At 34.6% G+C, this 27788-nt stretch overlaps 1 protein-coding gene across 5 annotated transcripts in view; it reads right to left on the bottom strand.

The window, feature by feature from the left end:
- Window positions 1-201: 201 nt before the first annotated feature.
- Window positions 202-27788, bottom strand: part of IFT57 (intraflagellar transport 57) — a 60133-nt gene continuing 32546 nt past the window's right edge. Inside the window, exons 7-12 of one of the 5 annotated variants that reach the window (XR_010139144.1) lie at window positions 5707-5778; window positions 4772-4903; window positions 3352-3414; window positions 1584-1650; window positions 742-877; window positions 378-576 (exon numbers count right to left, since the gene is read on the bottom strand). Coding sequence is in view for 4 of the 5 variants with exons in the window: in XM_002813324.4 (XP_002813370.2) it covers window positions 398-576; window positions 1584-1650; window positions 3352-3414; window positions 4772-4903; window positions 5707-5778 (513 nt within the window). In the remaining variant the exon portion in view is untranslated. Of the gene's footprint in view, window positions 878-1583; window positions 1651-3351; window positions 3415-4771; window positions 4904-5706; window positions 5779-27788 lie in introns of all 5 variants that reach the window. The other 4 variants (XM_002813324.4, XM_063721798.1, XM_063721799.1 and 1 more) reach the window with 4 other exon arrangements.

The following is a 27788-nucleotide window of genomic DNA, read 5'->3' as shown; positions in this document are numbered from 1 at the left end:
CCTCTGGGCACAAAGCACTTATGATCACTGCAAAGGTGGAGCAATGCAAAGGACTGTGTCAGCAGTTCATGTTGTGACAGCAGCAGCATCTACAGAAAACGTAGGTCATATACCTTGGCTTACACAAGGAATGCTAAGAAAAATGAGCCACCAGGTGGGAGCTTTAACATAGGTAACGATTAGTGAAAGCTTCTTAGAAAGTGAGAATTTGTAATTACTTTATTAAACATTACATTCAGTGTAAAGGCTTTAACCATCATAATCACCATGATATAATATGGGAGTATGTATATGTAAAAAAATACCCATTGAACATAAAATTATGTTTTGTATGCAACATGAAATATAGTTCGATATAAAAAACCCAACTAATCAGAAACATGAAAACCAGTATGTTTTAATAAAAGCCTGTTGCTGGTTCTGGAATAACTGTGGCATGCATGTTCCTAGTCATGTTGGACTTCTCCTTCAGCTTTGATTGGAGTAGCGTGTGTTCCACAATGCCAATTCTAATGTCCATCTCTACAGTTTCTTGCTTCAGTTTTGTTAAGCTCTGTTTAACCTTCACCAAAGGAGCTGCAGAATGAAAATAACATGAAATAAAAATGTTCATTTGGAGTATCAGTGTATTACAGAATTGTATGACATTTTCCTCACTTTGTCTTAATTCCAAAATAGGGTTAAAAATATAGCCAAAAACTTACTGACATTCACACAGTTTTGCTGTGGCATTTTAAGCACCTGAGATTTTTTAGGATGAAAAATGATGTAGTATTTGATGTACTGAGACTAAACTTTCTTCCTTTTCTAGGGGAAGAGCTGCTAAACAGGTGTTTAAGGATGTGTTCAAGATGATTTTATGAGCTAGTATATTTGTCTGTAGGAAAAGGAAATACAAAAGGGGAAAAGGGAAGAGAGAATTATCTTTGAGATGTAGATAATGGGCCCATTTAAAACATTTTGCAAAAAAAAAAAAATCCTAAACATTCCCTTTTGCAAGATCATTCGGTATATATCAATAGAACTCTAGAAAATTTTTCTAGGGCATAGAAAAGCCTTCAGCAATCACTACTGGCCCATATCAAAGTAACCTGCTCACAATGGAGGATGATTACCAGAGGATGATTAATTCTTCTCTATTTGACCCCTGCCCAGTCATTTCTACTGGGGAGGAGGGAAAATAAACTACGGGTTATCACATCACTGCCTTAGTGTCATTTGGGCATATACTTAGTGCCCTTTTGTACATAAAATAGAAAAAGTGAAGCTCATTTGATGAAAACAGAACACAATATTATTTTTTAAACTGGCATAACAAAGTACATATTTAAATATTTCCCACTCTTTGAATCAATAGTTTGAATTTTAAAAACCTCTAAATTATAGTAAAAAAGCCTACCCTTCTCAGCTGATTTATAAGAAAAACAGTACGCTGATTGTCAGACATTTTTGCACAATGAATCTCTCTTCAAACAAGCAACAAATAATTTGTTTTATATATTAATACTATTTTGTTAAGTAGGTTTCTTGAAGAGCTATTTTTCTCTTGCTCAGTTTTTCCCCTAAAATGAGCATGTACTTACCACCATCAGTCATGCTGCTGCCCTTTTCTTCCATTTCTTGTTTTACCTTTTCTAATTCTTCCATAACCTTTCATGAAAACAAGTTTTCATGAGCATTACATTTTAATAAACTTTCACAGTTTTTGAGTTATGTATTAAGAAAATGTAATTTAGATATCAGCCACACATGTAGAAAAATAAAGATATTAGGAATATTTTGGACATAATTCAAATAATACAAAGTATGCAGATATACAAAGCTTTTCAGTTTTTCAGAATGCTCCTAATGTTAAACTTCACCAAATGGCTGTCACATCCGTTTTCTCATATTGCAATATACTAAACACAATCAAAGTTGTTTTAGTCACTAGACACTCAAACCTCGCAATTATCTCATCGCATATACTTTGAAATTCTCTAACAACTGGTTATTAATTAAAATAGTACAAACATCCTGAAGAGATTTTAGATTTCTAAAGCTTTTCTGGGTATCTTTCTTAACATTATAGTTCTATAAGACATTATGTCACTTTTTCCTCTATAGGACACTAAAAAATGTTTATATCATATGGCTATATATAAGAATATTCTTATTGCTTTATCCAAATCATGAACTCCGAACTCCAAGGAGGCATACTTTGCTGTCACACTTGTTCCTATCTGTACTCTATCTGGCGATTATACTACTATAACCTCTATTATTAGCAAAATTCCAAACCAGCATTAATATAAGTAGAAAATACCATCTTTAAGAAATTGAAAAATTTTTACATGATCTACAACTAAGCTATAATTATTGTGACTTAGTAGGCTTTATTTTTATCATACTGGTGAGTAAAACTTTCCCTGGGAATAAAGTGCTCATCCAAGTAAAGCAAATTAATTTTTTCAGGCACCTGAAACGTTACAACTGGGGATAACTATCTACTCCAAAAGAAGTAAATGGTTCCCTGGACTCCCTTCAAGTGTTAATTTACCTAACGTAAGTGAACACTTTACTTCTACATACCGTTTTATTTGCTTAGAAGCACCACAGGATTAGAGTCTAAATATTTCTGATGTTATATTTTTAGTGTTTTAAAATAACTTTATTCCTCAAATAATCTCTATAAAAGAGGTTTAATTCTTTCCTGTCAAAACAGTAAAGTTTGTTCCAATTATAATGGAATGTAACCAAAGATCATCTTGGATTTTAGTCCCAAATAAACTACTGACCTTTTTCAAGGTTTTTTCCTTCTTTGGCTCTTCAGTGAAAAATGGGAATATATATCAGGTCCTGCCTCTCTTGAAAGATCATAAAAATAAATGCAACTATTTATTTTTATGCAAATATTCTAAAGGAGGAGGTTATAAGCCACTCCCAGTTGTGGACAGAGAAATACACCCAGGATCACACACAAGTTACCAATAACAGTCACTAAAAATAAACCTTATATCTTGCAGACTAACATTAAAATTTGTTATAGATTCCTTAAGTCAGTGCTTTACCTATTCATCTCCATGTTAATAATAATTATTATGTAAAAAATGTTGAAGAAAATTATAAGTGTGCTAATATTATGAGCAGGTTTTATGTTGAATTTAATACAGAAACTTCAGGCATCCTGTGGAAACAAGAAATGTATCAATTATTGATTCAGTGATAGGAAAATTAGGGATTATCTCCTAAAGAAAATGATTTAAAGGCACAGGGAGCAACTGAAATTAGCAGTGTTAAACCATCTGTAGGTTCTCAATGGCTGGGGCCCAGCTGACAGGTGAGAAGCAGGGCAAGAGCATCGGTGTGTACCTCAGAGAGGAGTCTGGTTCTTTCCGTTACTCCTCCATTTCCCTGCTGGTATCGCTCCTTTGCCTGAGAGGAAAAACATTTTGTTTAATGGCAAATTCAAAGCAGCAGCAGATTAAATACGACTGACCTCTTTGTGTTTGCAATTTCTGCAGGTCATTTTATGACAACCCCCCCTCCTTGTTTGTGAATACATTTGTGAAAGTGACATTTAACTGTAGCTGTTTCATGTCCCTAATAGGCAGCATGTATTTAACTAAGTACTACAAAATGATGAACTACCTTAACCTTCACAAACTGACTGTGTACCTCACATGGGCATGGTTCACAATAAAAACTGTCCTTGGTCATTCCTAAACAGTTTAGGAGAGGGGCTCTTGGTCAATCTAATTTGCATGCTCTGCAGAGAAAGTCAGTTCTAAAACCAATAATCAATCAAAGTAGAGCATGAAGCTCAATAATGAATAAGGATTAACATCCGGTAAGACAGTACAATCAACTGGAGTATGTCAGAAACTAACAATCAATTATACAATATTAATATTAGACAAATACATGGTGGCTTCGTTCAGAGAGTTTTACATCATTTTGATAGTTAAAATATCATAAGTAATTGTGTATATGAAGGAATAATACATTTAACAAATAACATCGAAAAGGGTAGATTTCTATTTAGTCTTTGAGGACTTCTGAAAGTATAGAAGTATCTCAAATTTACTTCTACTTTTTTCTCTTTCTCAACTTTGTCTGCTGAAGACAAAAAATATGCCTTCAACTGATGTTTGCAACTGTCCTTACTAGTCTTCTTTAACATCAGAAAATAGGGGGCATAAATCCCAAAGGAAAGCTTTTAGATCCCTACTGCTGGGACAAAGAACTGGTGCTTTCAAAGTCTAGTGATTTTATTTTTGGTTAAAATTCTAAAACTTTGAAAGAATGAAAAATTTGTCTCATTTTATTAATTAAACTGCTTGTCTCTGAATGTGTCTTGCTTTCACATTCCTTATTATGTGGTTGTAAGCCAGAATGGCCAGGACTGTCTTTTTCCTTTGACACATGTAAATGCATACTATTCTTTCTCCTCTTACGCCAATGGTAAATTAACAACAGACTTAGAAACAAAACCAGGTGTCCTGATACTCTGTTCCTGTTCTAAGCTATGTTCCCCCAACAGCATATGCCTTCATTTACTTAAATCAAATGAAGACGTGCATTTAAAGACTTCTAGGAGAAAACAACTTCTATTACATGTAAAATGGAAATAAGTTCACTTGGCTCTCTTGGCTTCCTAAAGTGGGCAGAAAATTGATGTTTTGCTGTTCATGAAAAGCATTTCATGATTCTCAAATGAACAGTATTGTGTCAAGTTTAGGGTTTAGGGTTGTTAACTTGAATAAATCCTTGGAAATCATTCTTAAATTACCTCACTCAGCTGGGCTTGAGCTGCACGATATTCTTGAACCAAATTCTCAAGCTGATTGTTGATGTACTTTTCTCGGCTGCAGATCTTTTCCAAAGTCCTAGTAATTTCATTATGGAGTTTGTCCAAAAATCCCTAGAAATTCCATGGAATTTGCAGATAGAAGAACTCACAAACATATTTTTTCAAAAATATTAAAAATGGGTTACATCTCAATCCATTCTACAAATAATCAACTACATGTGCAAAAGAAGACAGCTTGAAATTTTCAATAGCACAAAATGTCTGTGATGACAAATATTTTAATCACACTTAGAAGAATTTTAGAATAAAAATGCACCTGGCAGTGTTAGTCAATTCATTTGTCATTATACATACCATAAAATTTATGTGACTATAATTAGCATTATATAACGTTCACAATCAAAGGGAATAACATGCGTTTCCTATAGCACGATTCAAAGGTGACTGAAATATTCCAGTTGGAAATAGATCCCTAAGCCTATAGCTCTAGCCTGGGACATATAACTTTTCAGTCTAGCTTTGCTTCTTTGTGACATTCTCCAAAGTCCTTGTTTCTGGCAGGACAGCAAGCCTGCGGAGGCTGTAAGTTCTAGACCTTGCTGGCCTGGTGTTCTTTCCTCCTTTAAGATTCAGAGAGGAAAGAATGATGAAATGTTTCTCTCTAATATATGTATTATCTATATATTATACATATATATCTTATATATATACACATATATAGCTTTTATTAATATGTAAGTTAGCTTTCTTTAGTTGGTTTAAATGTAAGGTCAGTTGAAATGTAATACGTTGCATTCAATTAGTAAGTTCCTTAAAGGCAAAAATTGTGTCTTTTTATTCTTTCATGTTCTCTTGTAACAGGTGTTCCACAGATGAGTAAATGTACATTGATTCACGTAAAGTAATTCATATACCTTGGTCTCCTTTAGAGCAGATTCAATTCCACTTTTGTGCTGGTGCATTTGGTCAACATGGATTCTCCAATCCTACAGGCATACAGCACATAGAAATAATGTAAAAAATACTACATTTCCATCTTTCCCTACTTCTTGTGAAGTTGTAACCTTTAATTACTTTGGTTCCTGCCCTATTTCAGGTGGGATAGTCCTATTTATAGCTTGCAATCAGATTATAAAGAAATATATGTAGAGCACTTTAGGATAAAAGGTTCTAAATAAATGTAAATTATTTCACGTGTTCACAGAGTGATATCTGACAATTTAAATTATTCCTGCACTGCTGGTGGTTAATATTTATGACTACCCATTAAAATGAAAAAAAAAAAGTTCTAATTACTAGAAAAGAACTACTTGTTTAAGCAGTAACAATTATGTTTGCCAAAAGCAATTCTGAACCAAATATCATATATCAAAGATTAGTTTGTCCCTTGGAAATGAAAATGGGGCCCTCATCTTCATGAAGCCTTTTGAGTCTCTTTCTTAATAAAGGAAGTTTATAATGATTACTGGAGTTCATGTATTTTAAAATATCATCTATTACTACTAGACTGAATTAGTGTGCAAATTTGAAATCTACATCAACATTTTAATTTCCTACAAAATATATTAAAAATATTTCAGTTTACTACAAAGTAATAATTTTTTATTTTATTTTACTTTATGTTCTGGGATACATGTGCTGAATGTGCAGGTTTCTTACATAGGTATACATGTGCCATGGTGGTTTACTGCACCCATCAACCTGTCATCTAGGTTTTAAGCCCTGCATGCATTAGGTATTTGTCCTACTGCTCTCCCTCCCCGTCCCCCATCCCCCAACAGGCCTGGGTGTGTGATGTTCCCCTCCCTGTGTCCATGTGTTCTCATTGTTCAACTCCCACTTATGAGTGAGAACATGCGGTGTTTGGTTTTCTGTTCCTGTGTTAGTTTGCTGAGAATGATGGCTCCCAGCTTCATCCATGTCCCTGCAAAGGACATGAATTCATTCTTTTTTATGGCTGCATGGTATTCCACAGTATATATGTGCCATACTTTCTTTATCCAGTCTATCATTGATGGGGATTTGGGTTGGTTCCAAGTCTTTGCTATTGTAAATAGTGCTGCAATAAACATATGTGTGCATGTGTCTTTATAGCAAAATGACTTAAAAACTTTTGGGTATATACCCAGTAATGGGATTGCTGGGTCATATGGTATTTCTGGTTCTAGATCCTTGAGGAATTGCCACATTGTCTTCCACAATGGTTGAACTAATTTACACTCCCACCAACAGTGTAAAGCATTCCTATTCTCCACATCCTCACTAGCATCTGTTGTTTCCAGACTTTTTTGATCACCATTCTAACTGGCATGAGATGGTATCTCATTGTGGTTTTGATTTGCATTGCTCTAATGAACAGTGGTGATGAGCTTTTTTTCATATGTTTTTTGGCCACATAAATGTCTTCTTTGAGAAGCATCTGTTCATATCCTTTGCCCACTTTTTGATGGGGTTTTTTTTTTCTTGTAATTTGTCTAAGTTCCTTTAGATTCTGGATACTAGACTTTTGTCAGATGGATAGATTTCAAAAATTTTCTCCCGTTCTCTAGGCTGCCTGTTCACTTGGATGATAGTTTCTTTTGCTGTGCAGAAGCTCTTTAATTAGAGGCCATTTGTCAATTTTGGCTTTTGTTGACATTGCTTTTGGTGTTTTAGTCATGAAGTCTTTGCCCATGCCTATATCCTGAATGGTATTGCCTAGGTTTTCTTCTCAGGTTTTTATGGTTTTAGGTTTTACATTTAAGTCTTTAGTCCATCTTGAGCTAGTTTTTGTATAAGGTGTAAGGAAGGGGTACAGTTTCTGTTTTCTGTATACGGCTAGCCAGTTTTATCCCTGATGAACATCAATGTGAAAATCCTCAATAAAATACTGGCAAACCAAATCCAGCAGCACATCAAAAAGCTTATCCACCATGATCAAGTCAGTTTCAGCCCCAGGATGCAAGGCTGGTTCAACATACGCAAATCAATAAATGTAATCCATCACATAAACAGAATCAATGACAAAAACCACATGGTTATCTCAATAGATGCAGAAAAGGCCTTTGATAAAGTTCAACACTCCTTCATGCTAAAAACTCTCAATAAACTTGGTATTGATGGAACATATCTCAAAATAAGAGCTATTTATGACAAACCCATAGCCAATATTATACTGAATGGGCAAAAGCTGGAAGCATTCCCTTTGAAAACCGGCAAAAGACAAGGATGCCCTCTCACCCCACTCCTATTCAACACAGTATTGGAAGTTCTAGCCTGGGCAATCAGGCAATAGAAAGAAATAAAGGGTATTCAAATAGGAACTGAGGAAGTCAAATTGTCTCTGTTCGCAGATAACATGATTGCATATTTAGAAAACCCCTATGTCTCGGCCCCAAAACTCCTTAAGCTAATAAGCAACTTCAGCAAGGTCTCAGGATACAAAATCAATGTGCAAAAATCACAAGCATTCCTATATGCCAATAATAGACAAGTAGAGAGCCAAATCATGAGTGAACTTCTATTCACAATTGCTACAAATAAAATAAAATATCTAGGAATACAACTTACAAGGGATGTGAAGGACCTCTTCAAGGAGAACTAAAAACCACTGCTCAAGGAAATAAGAAAGGCCACAAACAAATGGAAAAGTATTTCATGCTCATGGATAGGAAGAATCAGTATCATGAAAATGGCCATACTGCCCAAAGTAATTTATAGATTCAATGCTTTTCCCGTCAAGCTACCATTGACTTTCTACCCAGATTAGAAAAAACTGCTTTAAATTTCATGTGGAACCAAAAAAAAACCCCATACAGCCAAAAAAATCCTAAGCAAAAACAACAAAGCTGGAGGCATCATGCTACTTGACTTCAAACTATGCTACAAGGCTACAGTAACCAAAACAGCATGATACTGGTACCAAAACAGATATACAGACCAATAGAACAGAATAGAGACCTCAGAAATAACATCACACATCTATAACCATCTGATCTTCGACAAACCTGACAAAAACAAACAATGGGGAAAGGATTCCCTATTTAATACAAAGTAATATTTTTAAAAGAGTAATTGAGAAATACCCATTGTAAAAGAAAAATACAGTAAGTTAAAGTAAGTGATGCAACTAGGCTATTTCTTCATTGCACATATCTGTTTGCATACCCTGATGCTCCACTTTGCTATCTACACTATTTTGTGAGTAAAAGGATATTTTGTGAATAGTCCCATTCTACCTATTACTTAACTTTGAAATGGCCTAGTGACTACAGGGTAAAAAAACTGCTTGGGTACTTCAAATGTACCAATTATAAAATTATAATATATTAAAGCCACAAAGAACCTCAAAAAGCATCCAGTCTCACCCTTGTCATTTCACAGATAAGCAAACAGAGGCCTAGCGACAGCAAGGGGCACACCCAAGGCCACATAGCTATTGGTGCACCTGGATAGAAGCCAAATGTAGTAATTTCCACACAACACATACTGGCAGTTTGACGTAAAGAAAAGGGGAAACTGGCTACCTGATAGTGAGGGTGCTAGAGTAGAAAACAAATCAGTACTTTCCTTTATCCTTAAGCATTTTTCTGTTTCATGAGCAAAAAGTATCGCAAAATTGGAGAGCTGAAAAGAACCTTAGAGATCATCTATTCATCTACTTAACAATCATCTAGTGTAACGTTTTCATTTTATAGTTGAGGGGACTATTCACTACCCGTGACTATGACTACACAGAGTTGGCAACGGAACAAGGCCCCTCCAAGTCAGCTAATCAACACTGGAATAGAGAGGAGGGACAACTGGCTGGCCTCCTGCACCTGGACCAAATATGGTTGAGCCTCAAAATGGAAACCTATTGAAGTCCAAGTTAGCATCTTTATGAAAGAAAATGAAACTAACACGCATCATTATATTATCATTAATTTTTTTTGAAAAAGTACTCATCCTGCCTGGTTCCAAAAAGAATTTCAGAGGCCTTAATAAACACCAAGCTCAAGTATTTACATTGCTTCCCTCTTCCTAACAGTCTCTGTTTCTCTTTGCCTGTTTCTCTCCATATATATGTATTTAGAAAAATGCATACATACATATACAAATATATAGTTTTTATTATAATGGATATGTTAAAATAGTTTGTGTCTGCTATTTCTACCCAGCATTATTTATAAATATATTTTTGCCATGTATTGACATTTAAGACATTTTGAGAGAAGGACCCATGCCTGACTCATCTAGGTATAAGTACGATAGTGTACACTGATGTAAAACTCCATGGAGGGGCTGGTATTTCTGTGGAACCCTGAAGCATGAGTAGCATTTCAACAGGCTGTAAAGATGTGGAGAGGAAGCATATTCTTGGCTGAGGGAGTAACATGAACAAGGAAAATACATGGAGACCAAGCAGCCAACGGCTGTCTAGCATGGAAAACACAAAGTTCTTGGGGGTGGGCTCGGGAGGATGGATCACAAGAAAATAAAGCTGGAGAGGGAGGTTCAATTAGATCAAGGGCTTTGCTTATAACAACTAAAGAGTATAGATTTTATTATGAACATAATGGGGAGCTATCAGATATTTTTGGTTTCAGTTTTAAAGATAAGTGTGTGTTTTGAGAAAGTAACAGAGTAAAGGACTGATTAGAAAGGCAAGAGACTGAAGGCAGGTAGGGACCCAGTTAGGAGGCTAATAGTTCACATGATATAGATTAGCCAGGTCTGAATTAGAGCAGTGCTTGTGAGAATAGAAAGGAAGGGATGCATCAAGGGACATTTTAGAGGCAGAACTAGCAAAACTTGAAGACTGACTAAAGTGAAGTATGCACATGGGGTGACTGAAGTGAAGGTGGGGTAGTAGAGACAATGTGTCTTTAAGGTTTCCAGCCTGAGGAACTGAGGGGATATTAATACTACAGTGTGACAAGAACAGCATAGATTTTAGGGAAGTCAAAAATACTAAAGGAATTTGTGTTTGCACTTAAGTTTGATAAGCTACTGGGACATTCATGTATTTATAAAGCCCATTAAAGTGTTGAGCCAGTGATGATTTGTAATTACCTGCGAGGAAAATCTGAATATTTGTTTTATTAAAATCTTCTAGATGGACACATTCCTGATATAAAGTTAAAGTCAAAAAGTATTCTTACCCTAACTTCTAGAAATTATTCTCACAGAAATAATTGGGAATACACAAAGATTAATGTACAAGTTATTGATAAAAGTAAAACAGCAGAAAGCTAAATATCTAACAGCAAAGGACAGTTTAAATTAATTTTGTAATATTCATTCCACTACTAAAAATAATGTGGTATGATACTGTTTTTATAAATCTGGAAACCAAGTAAAACTCAGTGATACACTGTTTGGAGATACAAACATATGCAAACACACACACACAAAAAAGACACTGTATACAAACTTGAGGATAGTGATTACTGTGGGTGGGAAGGGGCAGCAGCAGAGGAGCACACAGCTAACTTCCTGTGGTAATGGTCTAGTTCTCAAGTTGGGGGTGTGTTTATTATTGGGCTTCATAATTAAAATTGCTTCTCAACTTAAGATGGGTTACAACCTGATACACCCATCATAAGCTAAAAATATCCAGTCAAAACTGCATGTAATACACCTAACTTTCCGAACATCATAGCTTAGCCTAGCTTACCTTCAATGTGCTTGAAAGGCTTACATTAGCCTCAGTTGGGCAAAACCATCTAACACAAACTGTACTTTATAATAAAATAGTGAATATCTCATGTGATTTATTGAATGTTGTACAGAAATGGAAAACCAGAAGGGAGGTCTGGGTGCTCAAAGTACAGTCTCTACTGAATGAATATCACTTTTACACCACTGTAAAGTCAAAAAATTGTGAAGTTGAACCATGGTAAGTCAGGGACTCTGTATATTATATACAGTAATATTAAACATTAAAATGTTAAATTCATGTTCTCAAAAAATATTTAATGAACAGCAAACATGCATGCTAACAACATATTTTAAAGTGGAAAATACAGTCTCAAAAAGAGTATTTTCATTAGGTGTCCAATTTAGTAAAAATTAGTATTTGCATATATTTGAACGTGTATGTGTGTGTGTGTGTGTGTAAGACAGGGATTTGAATATGGGTACTTTTAAATTTCTTCTTTACCATTCCAGAATTTTCTAAATTTCCCACAAGGAAATTTTATTACTTCAATTACCAGGAAAAAAAAGACAAAAACCTTCTAGATGCCCAAGAAGTTCTTGAAAGGGGTTTAATATAGTTATAGTGGAAAAAAATATAAATGATTATAACTGTGGCATTTTAAAAACATGAATATAAAAAGGCAAAATATATATCTTTTGAAAAACTATTAACACAACTGCGATAGTTAAAAGCTTTACAAAGGTTTGTGTCAAAATGAAGAATAAATGGGTTTTAATGATATGTAAGGACTTGAAATCTATCTGGATCCCTGAAATAAATAACATTAAAAGGAACTGTTCAACAATAAGAGTAATTCTTACATTAGTAGAGAATCCATTAGATTACAATGCACTTTTATATGACTTCCTTTGAGACTCCCAAAGGTTTGGAGAGATAAGTAGATATTGTCATCTCTTCTTATACTTCTACCTTCTCTTTAAGAGGTTTATGAGATTTACTGGCTGGTTGTGGGACGAGTACACTTTCCTGCTTCATTGATGCTAGCCTTGACTATGTGGTTCTCTTTAGCCAGTGGAATGATGGTGGACATGGTCTATGCCAGGATTGTGCAGAAGCTGTCAGAAACATCCATTCACCTGCTCTCTTGCTCTTTCTTTCAGCCATGATAATAATAAGTCCCACATAGGGACTATCCTTTCAGCCTGGGTCTGAGAGTAAGAAACATAGAATCTAGCTGGAGCAGAGGTGCAGCTGAAGCAGATATCAGCAGATATGTATTGTATGTGAAAATAAATGTTATTGCAAGCCACTGTGATTTGGGGGTTGTTTGTTATGCAGAAAAATTAACTACATATATGTATTTTATAGTGAGAAAAACTAAGAATCAGATAGGCTAATTGACTTTGGCAAAGTTTTATGTCTGAAAAATGGAAAGCAATCTCAAAACAGTGTATTTTCCGCATATTACATAATGCTTTTTTGGGGGACAAAATAAACTACCAAAGAATTTATAAGGTAAACCAAGAATTCTTTTTGCTATTTATCAAGTTCTTGCTGGGGTCTACTGGTCACCTATTCTAAAGTGCTCTAACGTGTTCATTAGGCATCATTTCTTCTCTCTATTGAAGATGAATATTTCACTCAATTTTGCATATTTTCTCTCTCAATGGAATTGAGAACACTAATACTACAGTATGTCATTTCTTTAGAATTTCTATGTTTCAAAATCCTCTCATATGAAATCACATGTATAATGCTATCACTTATTAGGTAAATAGCAAAGGTATCATTGTAACCATAGATCCCCTCCCCACTCCAAATTCTTTAGCACTAAATTATAATATTATCTATCTCCCTTCTTCAGAAACTGAAAAACTATGATGAAATATCTGGAGACAGTGATTCAAAGTACACCATAAAATCAAAAAGTATGAGATGTAGTTGCAGCTGTTAAGGTGACTCGCAAGACTATAAGGATCTCTGGGTTTTACTTCAACACAATGACACCTGAAAGATTTCCTTTGCGTATGCAGAGGCATTTTCTTTGTCTAGATCTCCAACTCAGTGCTTAAAGCTTCTCTCTAAAACTGCAGGAAAAAGAGAAACTAAATCATGAGCTAGAGCTAGAGATGGTAAATGGAACTTACATCTGTGTATCAGTTTCATTAGTTTACAACTTGTAAAATACCAAACCCTCTTTAAAAAAAAAAAAAAAAAAGTTTGACTTTGTGTGTGGAGAGGCATAGTGCTAAAGAATTATTGATAGAAAAAAGCCATGGAAGTCACCTTCCCAGGTGCTGGGATGCTTTATTCTATGCTCAGAAAAAACCCTCGCCAGACCACAACTGACCGTAGCAGTTCATGGAGGTCTATTCGCACTTTTTGCTTCTCCCTGCAAAAAAGCAAGAGCAGAGCTCCAAGGCTCTGATGTGTGTTGAATCAGTTTCCATCAAAAAACGTTACTTCTATCTGACATTGACTCTACCCTTCTCTATTCTCACTGCCCACAATTATAATGGTAATTACAATTCCATTATAATTACCGGTGAAACCTTAATTCAATGTTCTGTTTTGCAGTTTTATTTAGTGAATATAAAACTATTTACAAGGGCGCTTACAGGCTCCATTTAAGACATCTGCATTTTTCTCAGGCCACTGTTTCAACACAGAATTCATTTTCTCTAGAGATTTTCAAGATCACTCTAATGTATGAGAAAGAAATCCTATACCTCCATTTCACGGAACGGGTAACAAATTGAGGTTGTGTGATTTTTTTAACACCATCAATCACAAAATGAATAGGAAACCAAGTATCCTTTCTCTCTCTTATAGGTTTTCTATTACATCAAGCAGCCTCCTTCATTTCCTTTCTTTGTCACCCAATTTCAGTAAGAAGCACAAGAAGTTCTCATAACTTTCAATTCAAAGTTTCTACATTAAATGAATGTTTATTATCCTGGTTGTTTTGCTAAAGCATGAACACTAGGGAAGGTTGCTGCTTCTACTCTTCTGCAGACAGACAAGCCAGATAAAATAACCTTGCTAGAACCATCACTAAAACAAGGATAAATAAGTCCCAAAGAAGGATTTATAGGACTCTCCTTCAAACAAAATGCATAAAGCTTCAGTACAGTTTCTTTTGTGGTATCTACTTTAGTTACTTAGAAATTTTTTCTCTCTCCTCCCTTGGGTATGGAGTAGTACCTCAACAATCACATCCCTCCAGGGATCTTTTTAAATCTAATAATGATAATTATAATGTTAACATTCATGGAATGCTCAGTATGTGTCAGGCACTATGCTAAGCACTACTGGTACATCAACACATATAATTCCCTTAAAAAGTCTACTAAGATGAGGAAATGGACACTTAGCTATTTTTAAGTAGACTGTAAACTCACACACGTCAATCCATGGTAGAGCCCAAAGTTGCAATGACCACTATATCATAACATCATTTTCCTTGATAAAATGCAGTAAAGTATACCTAAAAATTTTAAGTGGATAATGGTTAGGGGAGACTTCAGTTCACTTGTAATATTTGAGTTCTTACAAGAAGGTTATTAATATAATAGTGCAATAAAAATGAATTGAAAACATTCTTAGGATAAACATATGTAATTATCAGTGTTATCAGAAAAAAATATCCAGACCCCAGATGGCTTCATTATCTTCCCAAACATTTAAGAAATAATTAACAACCTTACACAATCTCTACCATACAATAGAAAAAAACAGATAGCAACTGCCAACTTGTTTTATGAGACCTGCATAACATTATACCCAAACCTGACAAAGATCCCTAAAAACAAACAAAAATTACAGATCAATACTTTTTGTAATTACAGACATAAAAGTCTTAAAATATTAGCAAATCAAACCCAGTGATATGTAAGGAGGATAATATATCATAATCAAGTTGCATTTATTCCAAAATGCAAGGTTGTTTAACACCAAAAAAATCAATCAATATAATTCAACACAAGGTGGGGGGGACAGAGACAAATTCTATAACCATTTCAAGAGATGAAGAAAAAAATTATTTGAAAAAAAATTTAATGTCCTTTCATGACAAAACCTCTTGGCAAACAAGGAACACAAGGGAACTTCCCTAATTTACTACAGGATATTTCTAAAAGACATAAAGATAATATCATACTTAATGGTGAAACTGAAATACTGGAAGCATTCTCCCTGATAACACCACTTACACCCAAAATAAGACTACAGTTCTTAACCAGTATAGCAGGCAAGAGAAAGTAAAAAGACAAAAGGCTCACAAAGAAAGACGATTGATGTTATTTGCGAATGACATAATTATAAATCAGAAAAGGCAAAATAACTTACAGGCCTACTGTTTAAAGTGAATTTAGCAAGTCACACACACACACACACACACACACACACACACACACACACACACAGCTAGATACAGATATACATAAAAAATTGTATTTCCATATACCAGCAACAAATAAACATAAAATATATTTAAAATAAACCATTTTCAATAGTAACAAATAACAACAAATAGACTAAAGTGATAAAATACAGAGTCCACATACAGACCCACATATACATGCTCACTTGATTTATGACAAAGCAGTGTACTGGTGAAAGAATAACCTTTTCAGTAAACTGTCTGGGTTGGTTGCGTATACATATGAAAACCAAGTAAGTCTTGAGTTCTACCTCACAATCATACACAAGAATCAAACTTAGATGGATTGCAAATCTTCTGAAGGGAAAAAAAACAAAGCTTAAAAAAGAAAACAGTCTCAGAATATCTTCATAATATTAGGGTAAGCAAAGATTTCTTAAAACATAAGTATTAGCCACACTTGCTCCCCCCAAAAAAAATCATTTTGAGTATATTAAAATTAAGTCACTGTTTATCATAATACAAAAAGGAAAAGGAGAGCTAGAGTAGATATTTGCAGTACATGTATCTGACAAGGAATTCATATCCTGAATATGTAAAGAACTTCTATAAATCAAAAGGAAAAGCAGATGGCCCGACGGCTAAACACAAAAGAAGATATCCAAAAGCTAAATAAGCTTATGAAAAAGTGGCTCAACCTCATAAGTCAACCGGGAAATGCAAATTAAAATGACAATGAGATATCATAACATACCTACCATGATGATTGAAATAAAAAAGATTAAAACACTACTGAATGTTGACAAAGATATGAAGCAATTGGAACTTCATACAGTGCTGGCAGGAATACAATTTTTAACCACTTTCAAAATTTATTTGGCAGGGTCTACTACAGCTGATCACATACATACACCATGACCTAGCAATTCCACTTCTAGCAGAAATTCCAGTAGAAATGTGTACATTCCAGTAGAAATATGTACATAATGCTGCTATGAAAATTCTTCTATATGTGTTTTAGCATATGGAAGAATTTTCATAGCAGCATTATGTATAATAGTCCCAAACTGGAAATAACTCACATATACTCAGATGCAGGAAGGATGAGACCTTGAGTTAGGCAAATCTGCCACTGAAAGAGTGGAGAGCTAGAGGCTGTCTGCTGACCATACTTTCTGTGGCTGGGCAGCAAGGCCCTGGGGGATCTGGATAACAAATCTCTATTCCAACCACAAGGAGAGACTGAGTTATTAGATTTTTAATTTTAGTTGCAGTGGTAGAAAGGTAGGGCCAAGTGAGAGCTATATTCCAAAAGTGACAAGTCTTGAGATTTCCTGTGACACGTCTAAAAACTCATCTAGGGTCAACAATTCTTTGCAAATCTGAATGGCAGAAAATCAGATTAAGTAAAAGGGGCAAGGAAAATACCGTGATAGAAGGAGGTGCACATATCTAAGTTTACGCCAGGAAATACTTCTCAGACAAAAATCTATAAATTATCATGCTTTCTGCAAGGATATGAGCAGCATATTTCTCTCCTCCACAGAAAATCCTCCCTTCCCTAATAAAAGAACATTACCTGTATTCTCTTTTTGCCACTTGGCACAAGCAGATTTGCAATCTCTTCTTGTTCTCATTCTCAGAGTTTCTCGTTTCATTACTGCCCCTGTTTATGTATTTGTGTATGTGAGTGTATATGTGTGAAAGATCAAAAAAGAGAGTGAGACTGTCTATTCAATTAAATAACTTTTTAAAAATGAGATGGAATAACTTTTCTAATGAAAAATGCCCATTAGGTTGCAGGATAATTATAGAATGTGGCTTTCCTAAATTTTTAAATCTGACATTTTTTTCTTCCATTGCCAGCAGCTTAAAGTCTTCTATGGTACACTCTTGTGGTGTAAAAGCATAATTTTTATGTGTTAAAGAACTACACATATTACTTTAAAAGAGTTAAGTATCTATGTGTGGTATATATTGTGGTGTATTTGTTGCAGGCAACGTGGGAATAATCATGATCACTGGAAATACGTGTTTCCTCAGGGATGTTCCTGCTTTCTAGAAATTCATCTCATTGTAGAGAAAAAACATTGTACATCGTCAGTAAGGAAGGCTATGATAATCACTGGTATTCTCACACCTACCTATCACAGAATTGAAACTGGAGATCTATAATCTCTAAATATAATACCTTTTAGTGAAATAATTACATTTCTAACATGCTCAAAGGCTATCTTTACAGACTACCATCTGTTACTAAAGAGTTTTCATATGTTGACTCAGACTTATTATTTATGCTTACTCCATTAACACCCCTTTCATATGGCCACATCGATCTTCTGAGTGAGAGTTTCCAGGCTTTAGAAGGAGTTACAAGCAAAGAGAAGAGATTTGGCAAGTCAGACAGGGAGTGAATCAGGCCTCTGTGAGAATGTGGGAACACCCAGAGGCCAAATCAGAATTTAATTATTTTATAAGATGCTGAGTAACCACAGTGGAACACCAGAACAGGTGACCCCAATAGTACTCCCAACTTCAGGAATGTACGAACCAAAACTTGGATCTCATACTGATAAAACTCCCCACTTCCTCCCAGCTCAAAAAACTCTAAAAAACAATAGAGTTAACTCCTGCATATTTGAAAAACCAAGAAACATAAATTGTTACTTGATAGAAGGAAACAAAATCAAATAAACGGGATAAAAACCATAGGGGTAAAATTTGTTAGAATATTAAGAAATTTTTAATAAAACTCAGTGATAGAACTACTCTAATATAATTGATTAGAAAAATGAGTTCAAGCCAATAAAAAGTACATTTTATAGGAAGGTCCATATGACAAAGGCTTTATGCTTCAATTCATAGTTCATATTAAGTAATTTTAAAAAACAAATCATTCTTTGCAATCATAAAATATTTAGGTAGTCTAGAAATTTTAATGATAATCAATGTGTATTAATTCACTGCTTTGAATCACAAATGTCTAGTTGAGGTATATCAGCAGTGAGGCATTAGCAACTTCCTTCTGCAGTATTTATATAACATGAAGTCTATTGGTTATTTCCTTAAAATCTGCTACCACTGTTGATGCTCTTTAGTTACAACTTATGGTAATCTCTAAAGCAAAAACAGTCATTCTCTTATTTCAACTTGTGATAAACGGAACCTTTCTCTGATCCAGTTGAAACATTTATCACACTCAGGGTAAATAGGAAGGAAGGCATCATGAACTATCTTTAAACACAGAATATCCTGAATGTTCAACAAGACTATGACAGAAGCAATTAAACATTTTTTTTAGTTGCTTAAGAGTAGCTGGGTTTTTCTCCACCCCTTTACTGTATTTTTACATGTATAATTTTAAGCACAATATTCCCACAACTCTGATACCTGTCCAGGATCCACATGAAACAAACAAACAGCTGACCTTGCAATACAACTTTAAGTCCACAAAATAATACTTGTTTAAAAATACAACAGCCCAAAACAATATTCTGTTTTATGTAGTCTCTCTTAAAGAAAGCTTGTCTGTAAAAGTCCATCAGTGAATAGTTCCCCTCATTCTCTGAGACGTCATGGCAGTTGAGTAATCATACAAGCTGCTCTAAAAATGTATGTGTGTCTAGTTAATTTAGGCAGTTTATTTTAATGGCATTCACCTCTTTTTGATTATAGCAGGTGTTTCAAGGATAAATTTGCTGAAATTTGTATTTTGTTTAAACAACAGCAGCATGTACATTTATGGCCTTACTATATTAAAAAGCATTTATTGTCTGGCAGCAATAGATACAATTACAAACATTTGTGACAGTAATTGGAGCTATTATTCCTGCATCGAGCCACATGGAGACCGACTTATTGCCACCTGTATTTACATTTGTTACTGGTAATTGTAAAAGCTAATTTTTTTTATTTGGCACCTTGTTTTTCTTTAAATTATGTGAATATTTCTCAACAGAGGTCTACCAGAAAATCTGTAAGAATTATAACTGTAGTTTCTCCATTATTCAAATAACAGGCAGCGTCCCATTTTAATAACGATTATATACATAAAATGTATTCCCATATTCTAGGCCACAGATTATATATATTTTTGCTCATGGATGCAAGAATCCTATCAATATATCCTAACAACCAGAGTATAAGTCTTAACAAAGACTCTTTATTCCTAAATTATAACAATTTATAAATCCCTGCAGGTCAAAAATATTTAGAGAAGCTAAATTTTATTAATACCCACTTATACTGCATCCATGGCAGAAGGTCAAATCAAGTTACTCTCTCCACTGCTTTGGAATGAGGGGGAAAAAATCCTCTATTGTTTCTAGAGGATACAGATTTGTCTATAATATGAGAAAGCCTACCACTGTAAATTTCTGCAGGATTTGGCTTCCAATTCTAAGAGACTTAGATCTAATATAGCAATTCTGTGGTCCCTCCAGGTTCATTCAAATGGAATTCTACCTGCTGATTAAAGGAGGCCTCTCTTCTTCCTCTCAGGTTTTGGCTCTCACTGTGACTAGAGAGGCCCAGGGGCTCAAGACTATTGCAATGATTCCATCCTTAGCACAATGACTCTTCCAGAAATGTTTCCTGCTGTGAATCACTCAAGGCAACACTTACACAGTTTATTTATGTTAAAACAAAATCCAATGGCTTGGAGTTGAAATTTAAAGTTTAAGGTTCTTTTTACAACTGCACTCTAAGTCAGACACTAAATGAATAGGTAAGTACTAAAAAAAGCAGTTCAGTAAATCAAAGGTTTGAGATAATTAGAAACACATGCTGTAATACTTCCAAGGCCTTTTAAAAATAATCTCTTTATCTAAATTTCTTGTAATGAATGTGAAGATTTACATAATTATTAATACTAGAGACATTTTGGTGGAATGAAGGGGATACCTACCCAACTATCTTTTAAAACAACAAAGTAAGAAACATTTAATTATAATTTGGAAAAAATCTACTTAAGTCATTAATCAAAATTCTAATTACAATATCCACAGGGCATTAAAGCATGTTAGAACATTTTTTCATTGCATTAAATACCTAATATTAAATCACTATAATGCACAATCATTTAGTAATAAGTACTGCATAATTGAAGAAAAGGGCCTAAGTAGGGTTTAGCTGAAAACTGATTTCACACTTCCTGCTCTTCCTTATTTCTAGAGAACAAGAATAAATATTATTAATGATTATTTGGTTTCCATTTTGATTTAAAAAAAAATTGCCTTGAAAAAAAATCATGCTCTTGATGAAGACTAATAGGATTGATGATTTTAGAAGCCAGATGAAGTTGAGACACTAATTGTACAAATAAACAACAGACAACAGCCAGCTCATACACAAATATATAACTCTGACCCACAATCTGCAGCAGCCAGACCAGGAAGCAAAACCACAGCCTCTGTAGCAATCATCCCCAAACAGGGTTTAATCAATGACTGCTGGCTTCCCCACTTTTGCGTGCCACCCACTTCCAATGTAGGACCAGCCAGACCAAGCCAAATATCCTCCCCTCCCTTAACCAGCCAGTCACATATTATACCCTGCTTCTAGTTTAGCCCACCTGAAGATTACCAGCCATATCTGAACATATAGCAAATCTTCCCTTTTTTCCACTAAAAATCATTTAAATTTCCCTACCTGCTTTTGAGTCTTTGCCAAACACACATGACGGTGGCTGACTCCCTTGCTATACAGTAAGCTCTGAATAAATAGCCTTTGCTTAGTCTCACTTGGGTGGTCTCCATTTATTTTAACAAAGTCAAAGGTTTGCTTTTTATAGTAAAAACTCAAAAGATAGAATATTCTTCCTCAAGAAACAGCATTAAATATTTCTTTAGCAATTTAAAATTAATCAAAATTAGAGAAAGTAAAAATTTATATGAATATGCATTCACCTTTTTTATTTCTCCAGAAATATGGAACATGGAGAATTCTTTGGCAGCTCAGCTTCAACTATTGTTATATTCAACTCAGCAACTTTCAATTGATTCATTTAAAAATTTAAAAAGTTTATATGTTACTATAAGGAATTTAAAATTTTTTAATTATGTAGGAAAGTATTATCCTTCAATAATTGTCCTAAAGTACTACTCTAGTTTAGGCATCCTCAGACAGTCAGTTTCTAAGAAATGGACTCCTGAGCCATACTCATTAGGTCATAACTGAGGCATTACTAAAGTGGCATGAGCTAGGATTTGGCTGATTTTTACTCTCTTAGCAGAACTTCTGACTGCATCTTTAGACACATTATTCCAACTTGAGGCAGATCTGAATTGTTCTCTGGATACATAACCACCCTAGAAGTGCAGCTGTCCCTTGAACAACACTGGTTTCAACTTCATGAGTCCACTTATATGCAGATTTTTTTCAATAAATATACACAAAAATTTTCTAGAGATCTGCAACAATTTGAAAAAACTTGCAGATGAACCACATAGGATAAAATATTGAAAAAATTAAGAAAAAGTTAGGTATGTTATAAACACATAAAATATACATAGATACTAGTCTATGTTATTTACTACCATAAATATACAAAAAAAACTATTATAAAAAGTTAAAGTTTACCAAAACTTATGCACACAAACACAGACTGTATGTGGCACCATTTGCAGTTGAGAGAAATGTAAACAAAGGTAGATATGCAGTATTAAATCATAAGCGTATAAAATTAACTGTAGTACAATCTGTACTACTATAATAATTTTGTAGCCACCTCTTATTATTGTGACGAGCTCAAGTGTTGCAAATATTGCTTAAAATGTGTGAGGTTAATCATGTCCAAGTGAGCAGTTAGTCTCTATAGTAAATTGTGTATCACAGTAAAAAGTTATTTCTTGAGGTTTTCATGTACTTTTCATGTTTAGTGCAATATCTTCAAGTATTTTTCATGTTTAGCGTAAACCCTGAATAACACCATGGGACCCATACAAACGTCATTTGCAATGCTGGAAGTACTCCCAAGAAGTAGCGAAAAGTCCTGACATTACAATAAAGAGATGAATTGCTTGATATGTACTGTAGATTGAGGTCTGCAGCTGAGGATGCCTGTCATTTCAAGATAAATGAATCCAGCATAAGAACCACTATAAAAAAAGAAAATTCAGGCAGCCATCACTGCAGCTATGACAGCAGGCACAAAAACCTTTCACTTTTTGCAAAATACTTTTTCTCTTATACTGAAAATGCAGCTTTTATGTGGGTGTAGGATTTCTATAAGACATACTTATAGCCTCCATTATGATTCAAGAAAAAATGAAGATATTATATGACAATTTAAAGCAAAAGGAGGGTGAAGGACCTAAAGCTGGAGAATCTGATGCCAGCAAAGGATGGTTTGATAATTTTTAAAAGAGGTTTAGCTTTAAGAAGTGTCAAGATAACAGGAGACTCAGCTTCTGATGACTAAATGGCAGAAGATGAGTTCCTAGGTGCCATTAAGAATATCACTGTGGAGAAAAGATATCTGCCTAAACAGGTTTTTAATGCAGACTAAAGTGCCCTGTTATGAAAAAAAGAAAAAGTGCCACAAAGACATTTATTAGTAAGAGATGTGAGCACTAGGATTTTTTTTTTTTTTTTTTTTGAGAGGGAGTTTCGCTTGTTGCCCAGGCTGGAGTGCAATGGCGCAATCTCAGCTCATCGCAACCTCCCCCTCCTGGATTCAAGCGATCTCCTGCCAGCACCAGGATTTAAAGCAGGAAGGGATAAGCTAATTCTACTATTTTATGCAAATATAGTTGGGTTTATGATTAGGACTGCCCTTATTTATAAACTGCTAACCCCTGAGCCTTGACAGGAAGAGATGATCACCAGCTGCCAGTCTTTTAGTTGTGCAAGAAAAGGGCCTAGACATTGAGAACCCCTTTTCTGGACTGGTTCCATTGATGCCTTATCCCTGAAGTCTGGAAGTACCTTGTTAGTAAGGGACTGCCCTTTAAAGTTTTTTGATATTGGACCATGCCCCTGGTCACCCAGAACCCCATGACTTAAACATCGAAGGCACTGAAGTGGTCTAGTTGCCCCCAAACACAACATCTCCAATTCAGCTAGTAGATTGGGGGTCAGAAGGACCTTTAAGTCTTATTACACATAGTACTCTATGGAAAGAATTGTCAACACTGTGGATCCCCAAAAGAGAGAACATCATAAAAGTCTGGAAGGATTATATCAATGAAGATACCATTGTTGTTATAGAAAAAGCTGTAAAAGCCATGAAGTCTAAAACAAATTCCCGCTGAAGGAAACTGTGCCAGATGTTGTGCAGGACTTCACAGGATTTATGACAGAGACAATCAAGGAAATCATAAAAGAGACTGTGGCTATGCCAAAAAAAAAAAAATGTTGGTGGAGATAACAGGTTTCAAAATATGGATTTTGGAGAAATTCAAGAGTTAATAAACATACCAGAGGAATTAATAGGAGATGACTTGATGGAGATAAGTGCTTCCAAACCGTGCCAAACAATGAGGAGGAAGACGAAGAAGAAGTAGTACCAGAAAACAAATTTGATACTGGACAATCTGGCAGAAGGGCTCTGATTATTCAAGACTACTTTGGACTTGTTTTATAACGTGGACCCTTCAATGAAAAATTAAACCAAATTGTGAAAGAATTGGTAATATACAGAAACGTTTTTAAAGAAATTAAAAAGCAAAAAAAGCCAGAAATTAGAATGCATTTCCATAAATTTATACCAGTGTGCTTGCCTCTCCTGCCTCCCCTTCCTCTTCCTCCACTTCTTCTGCCTCTGCCACCCCTGAGACAGCAAGACCACCTCCTCCTCTAGTCCCTCCTTCCTCAGCCTTCTCAATGTGAAGACAATGGAGATGAAGACCTTTATGATGATCCACTTCCACTTAATGAATACTAAATATATTTTCTCCCTCTTATGATTTTTTTAACATTTTCTTTTCTCTAGTTTATTTTATTGTAAGAATACAGAATATAATACATATAACATACAAAATATCTGTTGTGTATGTTATTAGTAAGGTGTCCAGCCAACAGTAAGCTATTAGTAAGGTAAGTTCTGAAGAGTCAAAAGTTAAAATGCACAGGGGTTGGCATCCCTAACCTTCATGTTGTTCAAGGGTTAGCTGTAATTACCAGGAACATTATAATCAATGCCAAAAAAATGAACCATTAATATGGTCCATTCAAATCAGCACATAACAAAAATTCTTTATCTTCAGCTGTGAAGCATATTATTTGTATTCTTGGCAACATTTACTTTCCTAATTGTATTCTGTTTAAGCTAATATTAAAATTAGTTTGCATTCTGAGAACTGGCAATAGTAGCAAGTGATGCCAGACAATAGGGATAAGCTAGTTTAGCAATAAAAACCTTGTTGCAATATTATGGTGAATATACAAAATAAAATATTGGTATATGATAAGATCTCATCAAAGCACATACATTGAAATACATAAAAAGAATAGAGAAGGAGATTTGCTTTCCTGTAATTTCCTGCTAGGAAGCATAAAAAGAATAAATGTGTAAGAGAAGACTGCTCTGCCTATGGAGTAGCCATGATTTTGTTTCTTTACTTCTCTAATAATTAAACTTGTTTTAAGTTAAAAAAAAAAAAAAAAAAGGGAGTGTCTGAGCCTACTATGGCTCAGAAGGCTGCCTGATTAAAAAAAAAGTGAGAGAGAAAAAAGCAAAACACATATTTGATCCAGAGCCAAATAAATACGGGACTTATTTACTACCAAATTTAAATAACAGAGGTCCTTTACTACTTGTCTCTCTCATCTCTAAACCACTTCAAAATTAATCCAGCACTGACCAGTAAAACACACTGACCCCAAAATAATACATTTCTTTTCTTTTCTTTAAAACACAGAGGTGAAATCTCTAGATGTCCTAGATAGCCTGTGTTGAGTGAAAGGTTATTATTTTGGCCAAAGGGAAAAACAAAGGTTTTTTGTTTGTTTGTTTGTTTAATACTTTAAGTTTCAGGGTACGTTTGTTACATATGTATACATGTGCCATGTTGGTTTGCTGCACCCATTAACTCGTCGTTTACATTAGGTATATCTCCTAATGCTATCCCTCCCCCCTCCACCCACCCCACAACAGGCCCCAGTGTGTGATGTTCCCCTTCCTGTGTCCAAGTGTTCTATTTGATTTTGATAGTGTGAGGAGTGGAGAAGGAAAGGGTCGACCATGATGCTGGAGTCCACCTCTTTTGGAGGAGAATGAGTCTGTGAGAAGAGAGCTCTTATGTAACCAGATGGTTTATTTTTATTTCTGAGGCATGAGAAACTTTTCATTAGCTCCTTATTTTCTCAAGCCAGTATATACGTTGATTTTTAAACAAGCTAAATAAAGAATTCACCTGACCCTAAAGGTGTATTTCCCAATTGCTATATCTGAAAGACTTAAAAGAAAGAGAAGTTTGTAAAATACTAGACACAAAGATCAAACTATCTAAAGAAGAATTCTAAAAAAGCAATCAAATATGACTTTGGTCAGTAGTTTTTACCACAAAGATCTAAATTCAAAATGATATCTACATATTCTAAAAAATAATGAAAAAAACCTTTATCTGATATTTTGGAATGCTGGCCATAAAACTTAATTTTATAATTAATTTGACAGGGTATATCCTCATAAGATTAAGGCCTACAGAACAGCATGAGAATAAGGGTCCAACTTTCAACTCGTTAATTCTTCCCCAAATCAGGAGGACACTGATTATTTAAAAACTCAGAATTTTGATGATGGCAATACTGGTGTGTTATAGAATTTGACCTGCACATAGTTTTGTAAAAGAGTGTGTGTTAGCAGTTACATTTATATTCTTAAGTTACTCCTATTAATGTAAAAATCAATAACCGCAATCTAAAAAATCCCTATTAGACTTTAAATGAGATGTCTGACTTCCAGAGTTTACTTAGCTTGAAAGTAAACAAATTAAACTTGCTTCCTTGTGGGATTAAGCTGTACTTGAGAGTTTCCAACTATACAATTATTTTAACGCATCATTCTAACCAGAATCACAATAATAGTGACTTAATTTTATGAAAAGAATTTGTTCTGACAAAACCAAAAAATCAGAAATCACATTTTTGCAAATGAAGACTTCCAGAAGATTTCGCTTCATCAGTGAAGAAGAAATTCTTATTAATATATTTTTAGATATGAGAGCTATACAAAGAATTCACCTGCAATGCAATCAATTAATAGTTGTCCTCTATAACAAGTAGGTAAATGGACTACAGGATTTGTCCACTTACCTTGAATAGAGTTTGTTCTACAGCTGTTCACAGTGTAGTAAGACCTCTGTTGCTCTCGCCCTATCCCGGGACTGCTCTAGGAGTCTAGCTTACTTCCTACCTGCTCTGAGACACAGTTGTACAAGCTCAAATCGAGACATTCTAAGAATAAATTAGCTTCTAAGGCATTCTGAAAACAGCAATGTTTGTAAGATTTTTTTTTTTTTTTTTGGTGTGGGAAGCAGACACAGGATCACATTTTCAGAGTGATAAGCTTATCTAGAACCTTGTTCCATAATGCTGGGGGCTTATGTCCAACCTCCTCCAAGGATGAAAATCCTCCTTCAGTTTTTTATCTAGATGTCTCTTTAGCCCCTTTTATAGAGATATTTACACTACTACTAGAATAGTATTGCCTAGTTACCTATTAACTTATTCTGAAGTCATTACAGTTGACCCTTGAACAATGCAGAGGTTGGTCGTTAGGGGCACCAATCACTTTGTGCAGTAGAAAATTCATGTATAAGTTTTGACTCCTCAAAAATTTAACTACTAACAGCTTACTTTTGACTAGAAATGATACTGATAATATAAACAACACGTATTCCTTACGTTATATGTATTATATACTGCATTCTTACAACAAAGAAAATGTTATTAAGAAAGTCATAAGAAATAAAATATGTATTTACTATTCATTAAGTGGAAGTGGATCACTATAAAGATCTTTATCCTCATTGTCTTCATATGGAGTAAGA

Source organism: Pongo abelii, chromosome 2 (genome assembly GCF_028885655.2).
Source record: "Pongo abelii isolate AG06213 chromosome 2, NHGRI_mPonAbe1-v2.0_pri, whole genome shotgun sequence".
NCBI classification, from domain to species: Eukaryota; Metazoa; Chordata; class Mammalia; order Primates; family Hominidae; genus Pongo; species Pongo abelii.
Note: the sequence above shows the minus strand (reverse complement) of the source record. Positions and strands in the feature narration are given on the sequence as shown.